Source organism: Mustelus asterias, chromosome 18 (assembly GCF_964213995.1).
Source record: "Mustelus asterias chromosome 18, sMusAst1.hap1.1, whole genome shotgun sequence".
NCBI lineage: Eukaryota > Metazoa > Chordata > Chondrichthyes > Carcharhiniformes > Triakidae > Mustelus > Mustelus asterias.
The window spans coordinates 27,348,172-27,368,463 of record NC_135818.1 but is presented as its reverse complement, the minus strand read 5'-3'; the positions used below and the strand labels follow the sequence as shown (position 1 = coordinate 27,368,463).

Genomic DNA, 20,292 nt, shown 5'->3' with positions numbered 1-20,292 from the left:
TTCCAACATTTTAGCAGAGCATCAAGAGTAAAAATGACAATCCAGATTTTCTGATGCTTCATTCGCTGTCTTGGTCCTGGGGTGTCTCCTCCCACATTCATACAGCACCTTTTTTAAAATAGCAAACACTCCAAGACAGTTCATAGGAGCATTGTGAAGGAAAATTAACACTGAGCCACATAGAGATGATGTGGAAATGCCGGTGTTGGACTGGGGTAAGCACAGTAAGAAGTCTCACAACACCAGGTTAAAGTCCAACAGGTTTATTTGGCAGCATTAGCTTTCGGAGTGTCATTCCTTCTTCAGGTGAGTGAGGAGTTGTGTCCACAAACAGGGCATATATAGACACAAACTTAATTTACAAGGTAATGGTTGGAATGCGAGTCAATCCAGCCAGGACAGTTAGTGAGATTTTGCAAGCCCAGGCAAGTCGTGGGGGTTACAGATAGTGTGACATGAACCCAAGATCCCGGTTGAGGCCGTCCTCATGTCCTGGCTGGAGACAATACACATTTCTTTAACCTGTGCTTAACGCTCTCTCCACTCACATTGTCTGTACTTTTAAGACACGGTAGCACAGTGGTCAGCACTGCTGCTTCACAGCTCCAGGGACCTGGGTTCGATTCCCAGCTTCAGTCATTGTCTGTGTGGAGTTTGCACATTCTCCTCGTGTCTGCGTGGGTTTCCTCCGGGTGCTCCGGTTTCCTCCCACAGTCCAAAGATGTGCGGGTTAGGTTGATTGGCCATGGGAAAAAATTGCCCGTTAGTGTCCTGAGATGCGTAGGTTAGAGGGATTAGCAAGTAAATATGTAGGGATAAGGGGGTAGGGCCTGGGTGGGATTGTGGTTGGTGCAGACTCGATGGGCCAGATGGCCTCTTTCTGCACTGTAGGGTTTCTATGATTACCTGTAAAGACTCGCATTCCAACCATTATCTTGTAAATTGAGTTTGTGTCTATATATGCTCTGTTTGTGAACACAAGTCCTCACTCACCTGAAGAAGGAGCGACACTCCGAAAGCTTATGCAACCAAATAAAACCTGTTGGACTTTAACCTGGCGTTGTGAGACCAAATAGAGATAACAGGACAGGTGATCAAAAGCTTGAACAAAAAGTTAGATTTTTAAGGAGAACCTGGGAGGAGGTAGAGAGATTTTAGGGAGGGAATTCCAGAGTTTAGGACTTGGCAGCTGAAAGTGGGGAAGTTAAAATCAAGGATGCTGAGGAGGGCAGAGATCTGGGTGTGGGAATGAGGGTTGTAGGGCTAGAGGGGATTACTGAGATAGGGAGGTGTGCGAGGATGCAGTGCTGTGGCTTATCTGTGCTCATGGAGGGAAAATCAGAGAGGTCCCCCTCTGCTCCCTTGAGCGCCAGAACCTGCTGGCGGGGGAGGGGGGGGGTGGGTGGGTGTGTGAGCTCCAGGGTGCAGCGACTCGCAGCGTGGAAACAGTCACTCAGACCAGAGGATCAAGGGTGCAGATGCAATCATGCCCCAGTGAGCAACCAGAACCTTATGACGAACACACATGTCTGACTCTCTTCCGATCATTAACAGGGTCAGATAAATGGACATCTACAGAGAAGAAAATGTTCAACAAAGGGCTGGCGGCGCACAAGAAGGATTTCTTCCTTGTTCAGAAACTGGTAAGAGCCAAAGAGCATGCTGACTATGGAGGGGATGTAGAGAGGCGGCTGGGAGAGAATAGAGAGAAGCTTCAGTGGAGATTCGTTAGCATGGTACCAGGAGCTTCAGTTATGTAGAGAAACTGGAGAAGCGAAGGTTAAGGTAAGACTTGAAAAGCGTTGTTCAAAATCATGAAGGGTTTTGCGAGAGTGAATAAGGAGTAACTGTTTGCAACGGCAGGCAGGAGTATCAGTAACCAGAGGATACAGATTTAATATAATTGACAAGACCAGAGGTGACGGGAGATTTATTTTATACAGTTGAGCTGTGCTTTGGAATGCACTGCCTGAATGCCAGTGGAAGCAGATTTGAAAGTGTTGAAAAGGAGAAAATTATAGGGCTGTGGGCAAGAGCATGGGACTGGGATTGCTCTTTCAAATAGTTAGCAGAGGCACATGGCCTCCTTTTCTACGCAGGGAGAGGATGTGAAATGCCTCCCTGTATCTTGCAGGTGAAGACAAAAACTGTGCCTCAGTGTGTCGAGTTTTATTACACGTACAAGAAGCAAGTGAAAATCGGCAGGAACGGGGTGCTGATATTTGGCGATGCTTCTGATAGCAACGGCAAGAATGAGGATGAGGCCGTCGAGATCGACAGAAAGGTAAGGCCCGGTTACTTCTCGCTGTATCGTGCTTGGGGCTTCCTTGAAAGCGCAATACAAGTATTTTTGGTCCAGACCATACTTTATGACAGAGACAGCTAGGTTCTCGATTAATAAGGGGTTATGAGGAAAAGGCAGGAAAATGGGGATGAGAAAAATATCAGCCATGATTGAATGGCGGAGCAGACTCGATGGGCGAGTGGCCTAATTCTGCTCCCAAGTCTTATGGTCTTGTACTGAAAATATTGTGACCAGTTCTGGTCTCCATGTTGCCACAAGGTTATAGAATGGTAAATGAATGTCAATATAGATAAGTGTGGCAATGTACATTTTGATACAGTAAATAAGGGGAACACGTTGTAAAATAAGAAACTGAATGGGGCATGGCCACTGTGTGTTAGTAGTGGAGGGAGTTAATGTTTATGGTGGTAGATAGGGTACCAGTTAAGCAGACTGCTTTGTCCTGGATGGTGTGAAGGGAGTGAGAGCTATAAGGGCTTTGGCTCACAGGGCTGCGGTGAAAACAGGCGGAGGCAAGGAAGGTTGTTGTTTTTCTTTTCCAAAACTATAAAGGAAATGGCAGGTATGAGTGAGAAGCCAGTTTGCTGCATTCGGTGTGGGACGTGGGAGTTCCTGGAGACGACTTGCCTCCCAGAGGTCCATGTCTGTGCCAGATGCATGGGGAACTGCAACTCCTGAGGGACCGTGTAAGGGAGCTGGAGCTGCGGCTCGATGACCTCAGTTTAGTCAGGGAAAATGAGAAAATAATAGATAGAAGTTATAAGCAGGTAGTCACACCAGGGCCTCAGAAGGAAGACCAGTGGGTCACAGTTAGGAAGGGTAAAAGTCAGAAGGGTGATGTACCAGAAAGTACCCCAGTGGCAGTCTCCCATAATAGTAGGGGCTGGGCAACAGATGGGAGAGGGGAAGGGAGTGAGCAGTCAGTGGAGGGATCCCCTGTGTTTGCCCTCCAAAATAGGTATATTGTTTTGGATTCTGTGGAGGGGGATGACCCTCCAGGGGTAAGCCACGAAGACCAGATCGCCTGCACAGAGACAGGCTCAGAGGCCCAGAAGAGAAGGGAGGGGATTAGGAGAGAAATAGTGGTGGGGGATGCGATGGTTAGAGGCACGGACAGGCGGTTCTGCGGGCACGAATAAGACTCCAGGATAGTAGTCTGCCTCCCTGGTGCCGGGGTACTGGATGTCTCCGAGAGGGTAGGAAGCATATTAAAAAGGGAAGATAATCAAACAGATGTAATTGTACACGTTGGTGAAAATGATGTAGGTAGAAAGAGCAGGAGGGTCATACGAGAGCAATTCAGGGAGATGGGTGCTAGGCTAAAAAATAAGGCCTCTAGGGTAGCAATCTCTGGACTGCTCCCAGTGCCTAGTGCTAGTGAGGCCAGGAACAGGGAGATTCTACAATTGAACATGTGGCTAAAGGACAGGTGCAAGAGGGAGGGTTTCAAATTCATAGATCATTGGGAAGTCTTCATGAGAGGATGGCACCTGTACAGAAAGAATGGGTTACACCTTACCTGGAAGGGCACAAATATCCTGGCTGGGAGTTTTGCTAGAGTGTTTCGGCAGGGTTTAAACTAGTGTGGCAGGGGGGTAGGGATCAAAACAGTAGGTCAGTAAGTACTGAGGTTGGGGTCGAGCTGGGGGCCAGGGCAAGGCTAGCTAAGAAGAAGAGCACTCTGGAGGAGGATGACCTGAGTGAGCCTGGAGGTCTGGAGTGCATCTGCTTCAATGCGAGGAGTGTAACGGGTAAAACAGACGAACTTAGGGCCTTAATGCTTAAACGGAATTTGGATGTGGTTGCGGTGACGGAGACATGGTTAAAAGAAGGACAGGACAGGCAGCTGAATATTCCGGGGTATAAGTGTTTTAGGCAAGACAGAGGAGGGGCTAAAAAAGGTGGGGGAGTAGCGGTATTCGTTAGGGAGCATATTACAGCGCTGCAGAGGGTGGACAATTTAGAGGGGTCATGTAATGAGTCGCTGTGGGTGGAGCTCAGAAACAGGAAAGGTGCAGTCACTATGCTGGGGGTATACTAAAGGCCACCCAACAGCCCACGGGAAGTGGAGGAACGGATATGTCAGGAGATTCTGGATATGTGCAGAAAAAATAGGGTTGTTATAGTGGGAGACTTCAATTTCCCTGGTATAGACTGGAAAGTGCTTAGGGCTGGGGGTCTGAATGGGGAGGAATTTGTAAAATGCATACTGGAAGGTTCTTTGGAACAGTATGTAGATAGCCCAACTAGAGAGGGGGCTATACTGGACCTAGTTCTGGGAAATGAGCCCGGTCAGGTCGTCAAAGTTTCGGTAGGGGAACATGTGGCAAATAGTGACCACAACTCTGTTAACTTTAGGATAGTAATGGACAAGGACGAGTGTTGTGCTAAATTGGGGGAAGGCTAACTATAACCGGATTCGGCAGGAATTGGTGGCCGTTGATTGGGAGAGGCTGTTCAGGGGTAAGTCCACGTCAGGCATGTGGGAGTCTTTTAAGGAGCAGTTGATAAGGCATGTGCCTGTAAAAAGGAAGGATAGGAAAGGTAGGATTCGAGAGCCGTGGATAACCAGTGAAATTGAGGATCTGATCAAAAAGAAAAGAGAGGCGTACGTTAGGTCCAGGCAACTGAAAACAGATGGAGCTCTGGAGGAATACAGAGAGAGTAGGAAAGAACTCAAACGGGGAGTTAGAAAGGCAAAAAGAGGTCACGAAATGTTCTTGGCAGGCAGGATTAAGGAGAATCCTAAGGCATTTTATTCATATATTAGGAACAAAAGAGTTGTCAGGGAAAAAGTCGGACCTCTCTGGGACAAAGGAGGGGAATTATGCTTAGAACCTAAGGGAATAGGGGAGATCCTAAATGAATACTTTGCATCGGTATTCACAAAGGAGAGGGACTTGTTGCCTGGGAGTGTCTCAGAGGGAGGTGTTGACCCGTTAGAGAGAATCTCCATTACAAGGGAGGAAGTGTTAGGTTTTTTAGGTAACATTAAAACTGACAAATCTCCAGGCCCTGATGGCATCTATCCTAGACTGCTCAGAGACAAGAGATGTAATTGCTGGGCCTCTGACGGAAATCTTTGTCTCTTCATTGGACACAGGTGAGGTCCCTGAGGATTGGAGGATAGCGAATGTGGTCCCGTTGTTTAAGAAGAGTAGCAGGGATAACCCGGGTAATTATAGGCCAGTGAGCTTGACGTCCGTGGTAGGGAAGTTGTTGGAGAGGATTCTTAGAAACAGGATGTATGCGCATTTAGAACGGAACAATCTCATTAGTGACAGCATGGTTTTGTAAGAGGGAGGTCGTGCCTTACAAATTTGGTGGAGTTTTTTGAGGAAGTGACAAAAACGGTTGACGAAGGAAGGGCCGTGGATGTCGTCTATATGGATTTCAGTAAGGCATTTGACAAAGTCCCTCATGGCAGGTTGGTTAAGAAGGTTAAGGCTCATGCGATACAAGGAGAGGTGGCTAGATGGGTAGAAAACTGGCTTGGCCACAGGAGACCGAGGGTAACAGTCGAAGGGTCTTTTTCCGGCTGGAGGTCTGTGACCTGTGGTGTTCCGCAGGGCTCTGTACTGGGATCTCTGCTATTTGTGATAATGTAACTGGTGTTATCAGCAAGTTTGCGGATGACACAAAGATAGCTGGACTTGCGGATGGCGATGAACATTGCCGGACAATACAGCAGGATATAGATAGGCTGGAAAATTGGGCGGAGAAATGGCAGATGGAATTTAATCCAGATAAATGCGGAGTGATGCATTTTGGAAGAACTAATGTAGGGGGTAGTTATACAATAAATGGCCGAGCCATCAAGAGTATAGAAACACAGAGGGACCTAGGGTGCAAGTCCACAAATCCTTGAAGGTGGCAGCACAGGTGGAGAAGGTGGTGAAGAAGGCATATGGTATGCTTGCCTTTATAGGACTGTGTATAGAGTATAAAAGCTGGAGTCTGATGTTGCGGCTGTATAGAACGCTAGTTAGGCCACATTTGGAGTACTGCGTCCAGTTCTGGTCGCCGCACTACCAGAAGGACGTGGACGCTTTAGAGAGAGTGCAGAGAAGGTTTACCAGGATGTTGCCTGGTATGGAGGGTCTTAACTATGAGGAGAGATTGGGTAAACTGGGCTTGTTCTCCCTGGAAAGACGGAGAATGAGGGGAGACCTAATAGAGGTGTACAAAATTATGAAGGGTATAGATAAGGTGAACAGTGGGAAGCTTTTTCCCAGGTTGGAGGTGACGATCACGAGATGTCACGGGTTTAAGGTGAGAGGGGCGAGGTATTACTCAGATATCAGAGGGACGTTTTTTACACAGAGTGGTGGGGGCCTGGAATGCGCTGCCAAGTAGGGTGGTGGAGGCAGGCACGCTGGCATCGTTTAAGACTTACCTGGATAGTCACATGAGCAGCCTGGGAATGGAGGGATACAAATGATTGGTCTAGTTGGACCAATGAGCGGCACAGGCTTGGAGGGCCGAAGGGCCTGTTTCCTGTGCTGTACTGTTCTTTGTTTGTTCTTTGGTGTCAAGCTTCACGAATATTGTTGGAGCCGCACTCATCCAGGCAAATAGGGAATATTCCATCACACTCCTGACTTGTGCCTTGTAGATGATGGACAGGCTTTGGGGAGTCAGGAAGTGAGTTACTGGCCTGAGTGTGCTCTTTTTGAGAGTTGGTGTAGACTCAATAAGCTGAATGGCTGCCTCTTGCACAGTGCGGATTCTATTCTGCTGTAAGGTGAAAGATTCCAGCCGATGATGTCAGCTCGCAGGGTGGAGCAACACCTTTGCTCTTGGGCAAAAACAGAGAATAAATTGTGGTCTCTGCATTTCCCACACAGCCTTGCCTTTATATAGCGCCTTTCACAACCTTGGGACATTCCAAAGTACTTTTCAGCCAATGAAGTACGATGAAGTGTTAGTAACCTAACAACCAGTTTACAAATAGGTTTTTGTCTGATTAAGTCCCCATCATTGAGATAAATTGGTGACTAAGACTGATAGTAGATCTTAAGGAATCTCTCAAAGTAGGGGAAAGAGAGGCGGAGAGAGATTTAGGGAGGGAGTTCCAGAGCTGAAGACACGGCCACCAGTATTAAGCCAATGGAAATCAGGGGAGAGACCCGAATTGGAGGAGTGCAGAGATCTCTGAGGGTAGTAGGAGTTGGAAGGGGTTAGAGAATAGGGAGAGACTTGAACACAACATAGAGAATTTTAAAATCAAGGTGTGGGTGGATCAGGAGTCGCTGGGCACAGGGGTTGATGGGTAAATGGTTGGTGTGAGCTAGGACACAGGCAGCTGGGTTTTGGATGAGCTCCAGTTTATGGAGGCTGAAGGAGGGAAGGCTAACCAGGAGAGCATTAGAATCTGGAGATAACACAAGCAAGGGTGAGGGTTTCAGCAACAGGTGAGCTGAGGCAAAGACGGACTCAGAATGGCACAGATTAGAAAACCAGGATCCGTCTGCACCCATGCTCGGTCCTTCTGCAGGCTCGCAAAATAATACTGCACTTTGATTTTACAGGATTCTCTCCCTCGTAGAGCCCGAGTACCTTTCGTAACAGAAGTTAAGAAAGAGGAGGATGAGGATGAAGAGGAGGAGGAGGAGGAGGAGTACAGCCCAGATCACAAAAAATTAATCCTGACCCAAGCGAAAGTTGTGAAGAATGAACAGAACTCGGCAGTTGTAAGTTAATCTGGTTTCTGCGAGTTTTTGCACATTAGACTCGAGGGCATTTATCAACTGTGGTTGAGCAGTGTTTTATAAAGAAATCTTAGTTTGCTTTGCCCTCATATCTCAGTGACTGTGAGGCCTTGAAGTGATGCAGGTACGGATGGACCTGGGGTTTCCAGACCTGTGTTGGATAGCTACCAGGGACAAGGCAGTGAGGAGGGAAAAATGTCAGGAGCTACAATTCCTCACCTTGGATACACACATGAACCACTGACCCCTCGCCCTGGATATACACGTGGACTATTGGCCCCTCAAGGTCACGCATGTCTAGAAGTCTCAATACCAAAAGGCAGTGGATATTGGGGACCAATTGAAGCTTTCAAAATGGTTGAAGCATTTTTGTAGCTAAGGGTATCCAGGGGAGCTAAGGTGGGTAGTGGGTGTTAAGACATGATTCAGTCGTGGTCTAACTGAGTGGAGGAATGGACTCGAGGGATTGAATGCTCCCTCCTGATCCTAATGTTTTACTGGGGCTAAGATGCACAGGGGGAAGAGGAGATAATGCAGTCTGCATTTGACTTGTCCAAATATCTCAGCTGGTAGTAAGGCCTGATGTCTGAAATGGAACAGCTTTCCAATCCCAAGCATCAAGTTGTTTGTGGTATTATTTACCGTTGAACTTGTGTACACTGCACGGATATTAAATATCCACCTTGATCAGCTATTTGATTTATTATTGTCACATGTATTAATATACAGGGAAAAGTATTGTTTCTTGCACATTATACAGACAAAGCATACCGTACATAGGGAAGGAAAGAAGAATGTGCAGAATGTAGTGTTACAGTCATAGCTAGGGTGTAGAGAAAGATCAACTTAATGAGGTAGGCCCATTAACAAGTCTGATGGCAGCAGGGAAGAAGCTATTCTAGAGTCGGTTGGTTCGTATCCTCAGAATTTTGTATCTTGTTCCCGACGAAAGAAGGTGGGGTCCTTGTGACAACAGGGAACCAGTGGATGTGGTGTATCTGGATTTCCAGAAGGCATTCGACAAGGTGCCACACAAAAGGCTGCTGCATAAGATAACAGTGCATGGCGTTACAGGTAATGGATTAGCACGGATAGAGGATTGGTTAACTAACAGAAAGCAAAGACTGTGGGTAAATGGATGTTTTTCCAGTTGGCGAGCAGTGACCAGTGGTGTGCCTCAGGGATCAGTGTTGGGACCGCAATTGATTACAATTTACATAGATGATTTGGAGTTGGGGACCAAGTGTAGTGTGTCAAAGTTCATAGATGACACTAAGATGAGTGGTAGAGCAAAGTGTGCAGAGGACGCTGAAAGTCTGCAAAGGGATATAGATGGTTTAAGTGAGTGGGCGAGGGTCTGGCAGATGGAGTACAGTGTTGGTAAATGTGAGGTCATCCATTTTGATAGGAATAAGAGCAAAATGGACTATTACTTAAATGGTAAAAGATTGCAGCATGCTGCTGTGCAGAGGGACCTGGGTGTCCTTGTGCAGGAATCTCAAGGAGTTGGTTTGCAAGTGCAGCAGGTAATTAAGAAGGCAAATGGAATTTTGTCCTTCATTGATAGAGGGATGGAATATAAAAACAGCGAGGTTATGTTGCAGCTGTGCAGGGTGCTGGTGAGGTCACACCTGGAGAACTGTGTGCAGTTTTGGTCTCCTTACTTGAGAAAGGATATACTGGCACTGTAGGGGTGCAGAAGAGATTCACTAGGTTGATTCCGGAGTTGAGAAGGTTGGCTTATGAGGAGAGACTGAGTAGCCTGGGACCATACTCATTGGAATTTAGAAGAATGAGGGGAGATCTCATAGAAACATATAAGATTATGAAGGGAGTAGATAAGATAGAAGCAGGGAGGCTGTTTCCACTGGTGGGTGAAACTAGAACTAGGGGCACAGCCTCCAAATAATGGGAAGCAGATTTAGGACTGAGTTGAGAAGGAACTTCTTCACCCAAAGGGTTGTGAATCTGTGGAACTCCCTGCCCAGGGAAGCAGTTGAGGCTACCTCAAAGAACAGTACAGCACAGGATCAGGCCCTTCGGCCCTCCAAGTCTGCACCAATCATGATGCCTGCCTAGACTAAAACCGTCTGCACTTACGAAGTCCGTATCCTTCCATTCCCATCCTAGTCATGTATTTGTCTAGATGCCCTTTAAATGCTGCTATCGTACCTGTTCCCACCACCACCTCCCCGGGCAGCGCATTCCAGACATTCACCATCCTCTGTGTGGAAAAAAAAAACTTGCCTTGCAAATCTCCTCTCAACTTTTTCCCATGCACCTTACACCTAGGTACTTGACTTTTCTACCCTAGGAAAGAGCATCTGACTATCCACTTTGTCCATGCCACTCATAATCTTGTAAACCTCTATCAGGTCACTGCTCGACCTCCATCATTCCAGTGAGAACAAACCGAGTTTATCCAACCTCTCCTCTTAGCTAATACCCTCCAGACCAGGCAATATCCCGGTAAACCTTTTCTGTATCCTCTCCAAAGCCTCCACATTCTTCTGGTAGTGTGGTGGCCATAATTGTATACAATATTCCAAATGAGGCCTAACTAAGGTTCTGTACAGCTGTAGCATGAACTGCCAATTTTTATACTCGATGCCCCAACTGATGAAGGCATGCATGCCATATGCCTTCTTGACTGCCTTATCCACCTGCGTTACCACTTTCAGTGATCGGTGGGCACATACGCTCAGATCTCTCTGTCTGACAATATTCGTTGAATGTTTTTAAGACAAAGACAGATAGAATTTTGAACAGTAAAGGAATTAAGGGTTATGGTGAGCAAGCAGGTGAGTGGAGCCGAGTCCACAAAAAGATAAGCCATGATCTTATTGAATGGCGGAGCAGGCTCGAGGGGTCAGAGTGAGCCGACTGTGTGCCGAACAGTCACCGGAGTGTGGCGACTAAGGGGTTTTCACTGCATTGTTAATGTAAGCTTACTTGTGATAATAAATAAATAGGTGGCCTGCTCCTAGTTCTTATGTTCTTACTATGCTAGCTGCTTTCCTGGGGTAACGGGAAGTGAAGATGGAGTCAATGGATAGGCTGATTTGTGTAATAGACTGGGCTACATTCACAACCCTTTTGTTGTTTCTTGCAGTCTTGGTCAGAGCAGGAGCCATACCAAGCACCAGTCTGTGTAAATGTCTGCACCTCCTCACTTTAAATTTTGTTTCATGTCAACCAGGAAGTGATGTCTGCAAGCTCTTTACGTGCAGTTTTCAACATCAGAATCTGCATTAAACTCTTGCTCTGAGTCAGGTGGTTGTGGGTTCTGGTTTCGGACTGGAGACTTGAGCATATAATTGAGGTTAACACTCCAATGCAGTACTGAGGGAGTGCGGCATTGTCCAAAGTAGTGTGGTACTGAGGGAGTGCTGCATTGTTATAGAGGTAGTACAGCAATGAGGGAGTGCTGTGTTGTCAGAAGTGCCATGTTTTGGATGTGCTGTAAAACTGCGTCCCCTCAGGTGAAAGTAAAAGATCCCAAGGCACTGTTGGAAACAGAGCAGGAGAGTTCTCCCCACTGTACTGGGCAATAAATATCCCTCAACCAATATCACTAGAGCAGACCGCCTGTCATTTTCTCATTGCAGTATCTGTTTGTGATGCCTTGCTATATGTAAATTGGATGCCATGTTTGGTACATAGTAATAACTGCCCTTCAAAAATGTGCTTTGTTTATTGTAAAGTGGTTTTTATGTTTTTAATGTAATAGACAGAATTATATAATCTTCCTGAGGTTATGAAAGGAGCTAAAAGAATGGATATCCTTTCTTTAGATGTGTTTCAGGAGAGCTGTACCACACTAATCAACCTTACCTTCCTCTGCCTTTCTCTTTGAAGCACTCTCAAGTTGTTCACCTGCGGAAGAATCCTGACCCCACGTACCGATGCAGCTATAGACCACGGCAACCTGCAGTCGCCACGGTAGCGCCCCGCATGCCGTCCAGGAGTGAGCAGGCACAGTCATGCGCTGCAGCCAAACACAACAAACAGAGTCAAGAAAATATCTTTCCTTGCAAGAAGTGTGGAAAGTAAGTGCAGGTTTCTGGGTCCAAGGCTGAGGCATTGGTGATCCATGCTCCCCGAGGAAAGGGTATAGTTGTGTTGAGACTGGCTGCTCTCTGGTGCGTCAACCAAGTGGCCATTCTGCCACACGTGTTGATGCATAAATCAGTCGCGTGTTGCCTTTCAGCCAGCTATGACCCTGCCTTTGTTCATTATTCATTTGCTCCATTTCAACCAATGGAAAGAACTAGCACTGGCAGAGGACTGATGGGCCAAATGGTCTCAACTCCTCTAAATTTGATGTTTCTTTGAAGTTTGCCTGAGATTTAACTGCTCGTTGGTTATCAACCACAGTTACTGAGACTAATTGCCATACTCCTGACACAAACCTGCCTTAGACAAATAGGGAGGGTGATCAGCTCTGTTTCAATCTCTTCACATTTCCGATCCAAATCCTGTTGAAATGATGCTCTTGTCTATCTCTCAGTCACAATCTGCATTAAAATATTGTAAAGTTATATTGACTTCCCTCTTCATTCTTTTACTGATGATCCAGTCAGTCTTTGCCCCTTCTGGACCAATTGGGCAAAAAGTGGAACTGGAATTTCAAAATGTTCAAAAATTCTTTACATCCCCATGCCCTTCATTAATAGTCTCTGTTTTATTCATTAACAAACTTTTCTTTGTACCTTTTCATTTCCGCTGCCGTTGCTAGTAAATCTTTGCTGTACCCGCTCTGACTCAAATATCCTCCCTGTAGCACTACGCTCAGAACTGCAACTTTTTTGTGGAGCTGGCGCAGGTTAAATAGATCGAATGATGATCTGCAGTGCCTCTCCCCGACCCCTGAAACCCTCCAAGGCTCCTGTGCCACACCCTTTCTGTCCTCCTGCACATCTCCAATTTTAATTGCTTCACCATTGGTGCTACCAAGGGTCCTGAACTCTCGCATTCCCTCCCCAAACCACTCTGCCTTTCTCTCCTCTTGGTGTCCTGACCAAACCTTTAGTTCTATATCCTAAAGTCTCCCTCTTTGTCTCAGTGTGAAACTTTGTTTAACAATGCTCCTGTGAAGTAGCTCCAGGTGTTAAGAGCACCCTATAAATCAGTGTTGTTGCTATGATACAGTGATCACTTGGATTTTATGGAGTTGAGATGCACTTTGTTTTTTAATGCATTATTTAAAATGCATTTTCTATAAATCCTATATAAGCAAGTATACTGAAAATATATCACAAGTTAATTCTGCTTTGGTAAAGTGGATTGTCCAGCTTCCCTACTTGTAACCACAGTGTCCCCATGTGGCAGAAATTGGTTATGATGTGCAACAGGAGAAGGCCATTCAGCCCTTCAAACTTGCTCTGCTGTTCAATTAGATCATGGCTGATCTGTTCCTCAACTGTATTTACCTGCCCTTGCTCTTTACCCCTTAATACCCATACTCAACAAAAATCAATCTCTGTCTTTCAAATGCCTGTGGATACTGGGTGTCAAATGAAGTTTACAGGGCAAGAGATCCAAATTTCTACTTGCCCTTCCTGATTTTACTCCTAAAGAACCTAGCTTTAATTTTAAGATCATAGACCCTTATTCACGATTTCAGAAGAAGCCATTTCTCTGTATCTATTGAGAACTTCCATCATTTAAAATACCTCAGTGAGATCACCCATAATATTCTAAACTCAGGGGAGTACGAGTCAGATTTCTGCAATCTGTCCTCATAACTTAACATGTACAGGTAATCGGAGATTGCGAGGACCAGAGGTCACAATTTTAACTTGTGTAAAATAAGATTTGGTTTCGACACCAGTTAGTGGTTTGTTCCCCCAGAGACTAGCAAAGGCCTGGACAAAGCTGTGAACTTGTGCGGAGGATGTTGTGCTCCTCTATGTGAGACCTTGCCCTTTATCTGGCAGCAATAGAGATCACCTCTTACCAAAGACGGTTGTTGCAATGAATCATCAGGGGCCAGAGTGATCCATATTTCTGAATCTGTACTAAACCCCTTCCAAATCAGTGCAGCCTTTTTGAGATGCGGTGTCCAAAACGGAATGCCGGGTCTATCTACAGAGCTGGCACAGGCTCAGAGAAGCTGACCACTCAGCAAGCAGCCTCTGAGCAATGATGGAGAGGTAAAGATCCTCTGTTCCGCCCAACCTATCTCTCATAATTATCAAAACTGTGTTTCTCGAAATGCAGAGTCTCCAACCCTGCTGAAACCAGGCAATCTCCTGAGGAGAAAAATCCAGACCACATTGGGGGAAGAAGATAAAATCTGAGAAACTCCTTGCTGACCTATCTTGGATCATTGGCCAGGCCCTTGATGATTCATTGCAGTAACTGTCTTTTGTAAGAGGTGATCTCTATTGCTGCAGATACAGGGCAAGCTCTCACCGAGAGGAGCACAACATCCTCCGCACAGCTTTGTCCAGGACTTTGCTATTCTCTGGGGGGGAAAAAAACCCTAACTGGTGTCTAACCCAGATCTGATTTTATACAACTTAAAATTGTGAGCTCTGGTCCACATTAATCTCTGATCACCTGTAAGTATATATTTTTCTAAAGTGTAGTGTCCCAGCCATTTAAACTTACCTTGACAAAATGCAAGTTAGCCCTATGCTTTCCAAAGCTTCAATATCAACCGCCATGTGAGATGACCAAAACTGGAGAGAATATTCCAACGGAGATGCTGAAGGTGGTGTACAAGGATAAAATAACATGCTTTGTCTTGTACTCCGTTCCTAAAAATGCATCCCAAAACCACATTTGCTCCATTTGCCATTTCCTGGAATTCCTCAGGAACCGTTGGAGAGTTCTGCATTAGAATGCCCAGATCTTATTCCCACTCCCATTTTATTACTTTTCCTTGGAGGGTCCATGAATATTGAGCATAGCTGAGATTGTGTCCCTATTCCTATACCAATAAACATAAAGCAATGATTGTGTTATACCACTGGTGACCAGTCTCCAAACGGATCTAAATTGGTCTATAACCTTCTCTCTCCCCCCCCCCCCCCCCCCCCCCCCCCCCCCAGTGCTGTTAGCCAGTTTCAATCCAGCTCAATACACTACCACTGATATCAGAGGAAACTGGCAAATTTGACTTTATGAAGGGAACAAAACAGAAATCGGGTGAGTAAGGATAAATGGGTAATTTTCAGATTGGCAAGCTGGAACAATCTATATAAATGACTTGAGTGGGAAAATAAATTTGCAGATGGAGTGTTATGTGGGAAAATGTGAACTTGTCCATTTTGGCAGGAAGAATAGAAAAGCAGTATATTGAATGGAGAGAGATCACAAAACTCTGTAGTACAGAGGGATCTAGATGTCCTGGTACCTGAATCACAAAAGGTTGGTATGCAGGTACAGCAATTGATTAGGAAGGTTGGTGGTATGTTGTCATTTATTGCAAGGGGATGAAATGTAAATTGCTTCAATTGTATAAGGCTGCGGTGAGGTCGCATCCCAGTTTTATAAAACTGTGGTTGGGCCATAACTAGAGTATTGCTTCTAATCCTGGTCATCACAGTACAGTTTTGGCATCCTTGCTTAAGAATGGATGAAATTGCATAAGACGCAGTTCAGCGAAGTTCACTCGAATGATTCCTGGGATGAAGGTTGTTTTGGGAGGGGAAAGGTTGGGCCTGTATCCATTGCAGTTTAGAAGAATGAGAGGTGATCTTATTGAAAGATATTAAATCCTGAAGTGATTTGACAGGATGCTGACAGGGTGTTTCTCCTTGTGGAGGGTCTAGAACTAAGGAATACAGTTTAAAAATAAGAGGTCTCCCATTTCAGATCCAGATGGGGAGAATTTTATTTCTCTGATCGTTATTTTGTGGAATTTTCATTCCCAGTGAGCAGTGGAGGCTGGATCATTGAATATTTATAAGACTTGAGTTAGATTCTTGATTGACAAGAGAGTCAAAGGGCATGGGAATAGACAGGAAGTGGAGTAGAGGCCACAATCAGATCAGCCATGATCTTATCAAATGGCAGAGCAGGCTCGAGGGACCGAATGGCGTACTCCTCCTTGTGGTTCATATGTAGGCTTTGATTTTGTAGAGAAATCCTTTGTGTAGCTCCTTTCATAAAAAGCTCTTTGGAAATCCAAGTCAACCAAATTTGTAGCTTCAGAAAATTTCAAAATTTGCTGATGGTACCAAATTTGAGAGGTGTGGCAAACAGTGAGGATGTGCAAATTGTCTGTAGCAGGGCATAGGCTAGCGAATGGGCAGACAAGTGGCAGATGGAATTTAATACAACACAGACGTGAGGTGCTGAATTTTGTGTGCAGGGATAGGAAGAGACTATATAAACCAAACAGAGTGTACAGGAACCAAGGGACCTCGGGTTTATATGCATAGATCCTCGAAGGGGACAGGGTATATGGAGAAAATAATTTGCAAAGTATATAGGATTTGGGCTTGTCGAGTACACAAACAGGGAAGTTATGCTGAAGTTTTATAAAACTGTGGTTGGGCCATAACTGGAGTATTGCTCCCAATTCTAGTCATCACAGTTTAGGAAGAAGGCAAGGGTTATTGAGAGGATGCAGAGGAGATTTGCCAGAATTGCTTCGGGGTGAGCTATTTTATTTGCAAGGTTTTGATTGGAGAAACTAGAGCTACTCTCCTTGGAACAAACGAGATTGAAGGGATATTTGATGGAGGTGTACAAGAATATGGCCTGTTTAGATATGGTAGACAAAAGCTATTCCCATTAGCTGATGGTACAGGGACCAGTGAGCACGATTTAAGGCTATGGGTAGGGAGGATGTGAGGAAGAACATTTTTTCGCAGCGAGTGGTAATGACCTGGAACTTGCTACCTATGAAGATAGCAGAAGCAGAAATGATGAATGATTTTAAAAGGGAATTAGGTGGGCAATAAACTTGAAAAGCTATAGGGATAGAAGGGTGGGAATGGACCCGATGGGTCAAATGGCCTCCTCCAAGCTATAATGACTGCATAAATATGATTAGATTGATAAGCCGTTTCCTCTTTTGGAACCATGTTGTTTAACACGTTCCTTTATCGCAATCATAAATTTCATCCCTAATGATTCCCTGAAACATTGATTCGACATCAGCAATAGGAACAATGGGTTAAACTTACCAAGGTCCATCTCCTCACCCGTTTTAAAGATGAGGGCTACATTGGGCCTCCTTCCAGTCTGCAGATACCACCCCAGAGGGCAGTGAGCTCTTAAAAATGCGGGTTAGGGGTTTATACAACGTGCCTCTTTTCCCTGAGCACTTCTGGGGTGGACATCCAGATGTTCTATATCTATTTTCAGATTTCTGAAACAAAGAAGTTTGAATATCAGCCCAGCCCTGAGTAACGTTCAAAACACAACCTGGCGATTGTCAAACTTTAAGTTAAGGGCAGGCTTACCTCAACATACCATTGTTTGTATGGAGAAACCCTGACCCTGAGAAACACAATCTCCTCAGACATGAAAAAAAACACATTTTTGGTCATAATAAAAACGTAGGAGCAAGTGGCAATTTGGCCCTCAAGCCTGTTTTGTTGTTGAGTAAGATCACAGTGGAGCAATACCTCACCTCAGTTACCTGCCTTTGCCACACCTGCCAGGAATTCATTGGTCTGTCTTGAAAATTCCAGTTGGACCTTTGAGGGTGAAAGTTGCAGATTTTTCCTTTAGGAACAAGTCTGAGGGAATTCCTGGCTGACTCTGTGAAGGGAGCACATGGGGATGATGTCATCTTGGTTAAGAGCACTGCCTGAGCCTGGTTTCTGACCCAAACTTTCTGTTCCAGGGTTTTCTCCAAAGTGAAGAGTCGGAGTGCACACATGAAGAGTCACAGTGTCCAAGAAAAAAAGCAGCGGGAGGCGGAACTGAAGAGCCGTGTGATGGCAGAGGAAGAGCAGACGGAGGAGTCAGAGCAGTACAATGACTATTCCTATTGCTACCAGGATGTGTAGAGTAGGTGAAGAGACCGGACTCTCTCTCTTGTGAATGTCGAGATGGGCAGTGCTGGACATAACTCCTCTGGGAAGCTAGACGTCTCTTTATTACCATCTCTTCCCCACCCTCAGCCCTGCACTTGAGTAAATGGCAGGTGGAGAGGGTTTTGGGGCTGTTTCTCATCCCAGGCTGATTGCACAACAGGTGATGGACTAAAGCAGCAGCGATACTAGCACATGAAGGTTACCTATTGGATAATCACATGCACTTTTTTTTCTATTTCCTCCAATTGATTGAATGCTTTCCTTCTCTCACCGTTCCCCTTTTTATTTACAGTTGCACAACAGATTTCGTGCACAGATTTGAAGATTGCTTGGGAGCACAGTGTTGCACGGTAGTTTAAGTGTGGATAGACAAATCTTATTGTTGTTCAGCAGAAACTGACTTTAAGAATATATTCAATGGAAAGGAATCACTGCGTTGTATTTTTACATCACACTAGACAGAGTTTCATTGCATGATGTTGGGCTGCAGTATTAAAATTGGACAGTCATGATGTTTGTCAGTTTAATACAACCTCCTATGCAGTTAGGCTATTTGAGTTTGCTACTTCATGGCGAATCTTGTCCTGGTACATTGATCTGGGTTCTAGGATTTGAATGCTATCTGAATCCTCACCAAACTGTCTCTGATGATCTATCCTGTTGTTTATATGCACGTGTTCAAGTGTTTATGAAACACACTGGAACTCTCCCGACCGTGGATGTATCTTGTTCGAAGCACTTTGGATTCGTAGAGTAGAATCATTCATTTGCCCCAGTGCCCAGGCACAGGACTGTCTGAATCAGCACTGCCTACCCCTCCCATCATCACCCTAGGAATGCAGAGTGTGTGAGGCACCAGTTTGCCGTATGAGAGGAAATGCTGGGGACTTGAATTGTGTTACATCTTCCCCCTCTAAACATCGAGCAAGCATTCTGGACTCGTAACTTCATTCAGGCAATTTCACGGAGCTATTTTCTCAGGGCCTTGCCATTGTGAAGACTCTTGGCATGAGACAGTTCCACAGATGCCATCCACCATGTGGTAGCCTTGTCCTGGCCATTGGCAGGGAATTGTATAGCACCAGATGGAGGGTATTCTACCCATTGTGTCGCCGACCATTGCAGTTGCTGCAGTTTGGAAATTTTCAGGCTGACCCAGTCCCTGTTACAAGCCACAGAAGATACTTCATCGCGCCTGCCACCACCTCTTCTTTCCTCAATAGTATTTATTTAAAGTGAATTCTAATAAATCACAGCAGCAGCTATGCTCTGGTGCCATTGTCAGTTCTGGTTGGGTGTGTTCCTGGAGAATTCATTGCATGTCAAATATACCTTCCCCAACCCATATTTTTATGACTATAAATGAAAGTGCTCCAAAAATGGGGAGATCGTCCACTATTTTATGTTTGGTACTCTGAAGAGTTTTCTCCCAGAGCTACTGGCAGCAGCACCTAAGTTATTCCTTTTAATATGTGTAGACTTTAGGCCAATCCTGAAAGGCCTTGGACCACGTGTTGCACGAGAGACTGACACTAGCATAAAGTGTACAATCCTTGTTATTTCATATGAAAGGAAAATAAAGATGGTCGCTTTCTGAGATTGCTGGTTGTCCAGCCCTGAAGCTGGAAAACCACGATCCTCTCTGAACCTTGCAACTTGATCACTTAAAGCTGCTTTTGCTCATTCTGCCACTGTATATACAGCACAAGAAGTAACTATATAACCCAGAGCTACAGCTAAGGCTGTTGGCACTGAATTTATCTGCTTGGTTTACCACGGGCTTTGTAAATATATTAAAAGATGACATTATTTATTCTTACTATGCTTATTTGATTTCTGTATAAACTTCATAAGATTTATAATGTGATTGATTTTAGTAAGGCTGGCCTATACAATGTTTTCTGTGAAGGGTTTTGTACATTTTTTTTTTGTTTCTTTTCGACACACCCCCTGCCCTTTTTGAAGCTAATTTAAAGCAGTCAGTAATGGGTCACTGTTGACCCCTCACCACCTACTGACCACATCAATATTTCTGCAATGTAATATTTGTATTTTATTTTATACCAATGATTCAAAGTTCTGTCTTACAAAGGAAAGAAATTGTAAATATGCCATTATTAAATGTAACTGCAGTTGGATTTTTTTTTTAAAAACAGAAGTTGTTTTCTGTTCCAATCAAAAAAGTAGAGGCATTGACAAACTCAGGATGTCCCAGGGCACTTTACAGCAGCAAGATCCACAACGGTAATGTGACCAGATTGAGGGATAAATAGTG

General features: G+C 45.0%; 1 protein-coding gene across 4 annotated transcripts in view; it reads left to right on the top strand.

Moving 5' to 3' along the window:
* mideasb (mitotic deacetylase associated SANT domain protein b) overlaps window positions 1-19,836 on the top strand; it is a 76,468-nt gene extending 56,632 nt beyond the window's left edge. For all 4 annotated transcript variants that reach the window (XM_078233608.1, XM_078233609.1, XM_078233606.1 and 1 more), the window contains exons 9-13: window positions 1,555-1,643; window positions 2,135-2,284; window positions 7,837-7,998; window positions 11,875-12,065; window positions 17,825-19,836. In XM_078233608.1, coding sequence (XP_078089734.1) covers window positions 1,555-1,643; window positions 2,135-2,284; window positions 7,837-7,998; window positions 11,875-12,065; window positions 17,825-17,990 — 758 coding nt within the window. In that variant the 3' untranslated portion in view covers window positions 17,991-19,836. The remainder of the gene's footprint in view (window positions 1-1,554; window positions 1,644-2,134; window positions 2,285-7,836; window positions 7,999-11,874; window positions 12,066-17,824) is intronic.
* Window positions 19,837-20,292: the final 456 nt, after the last annotated feature.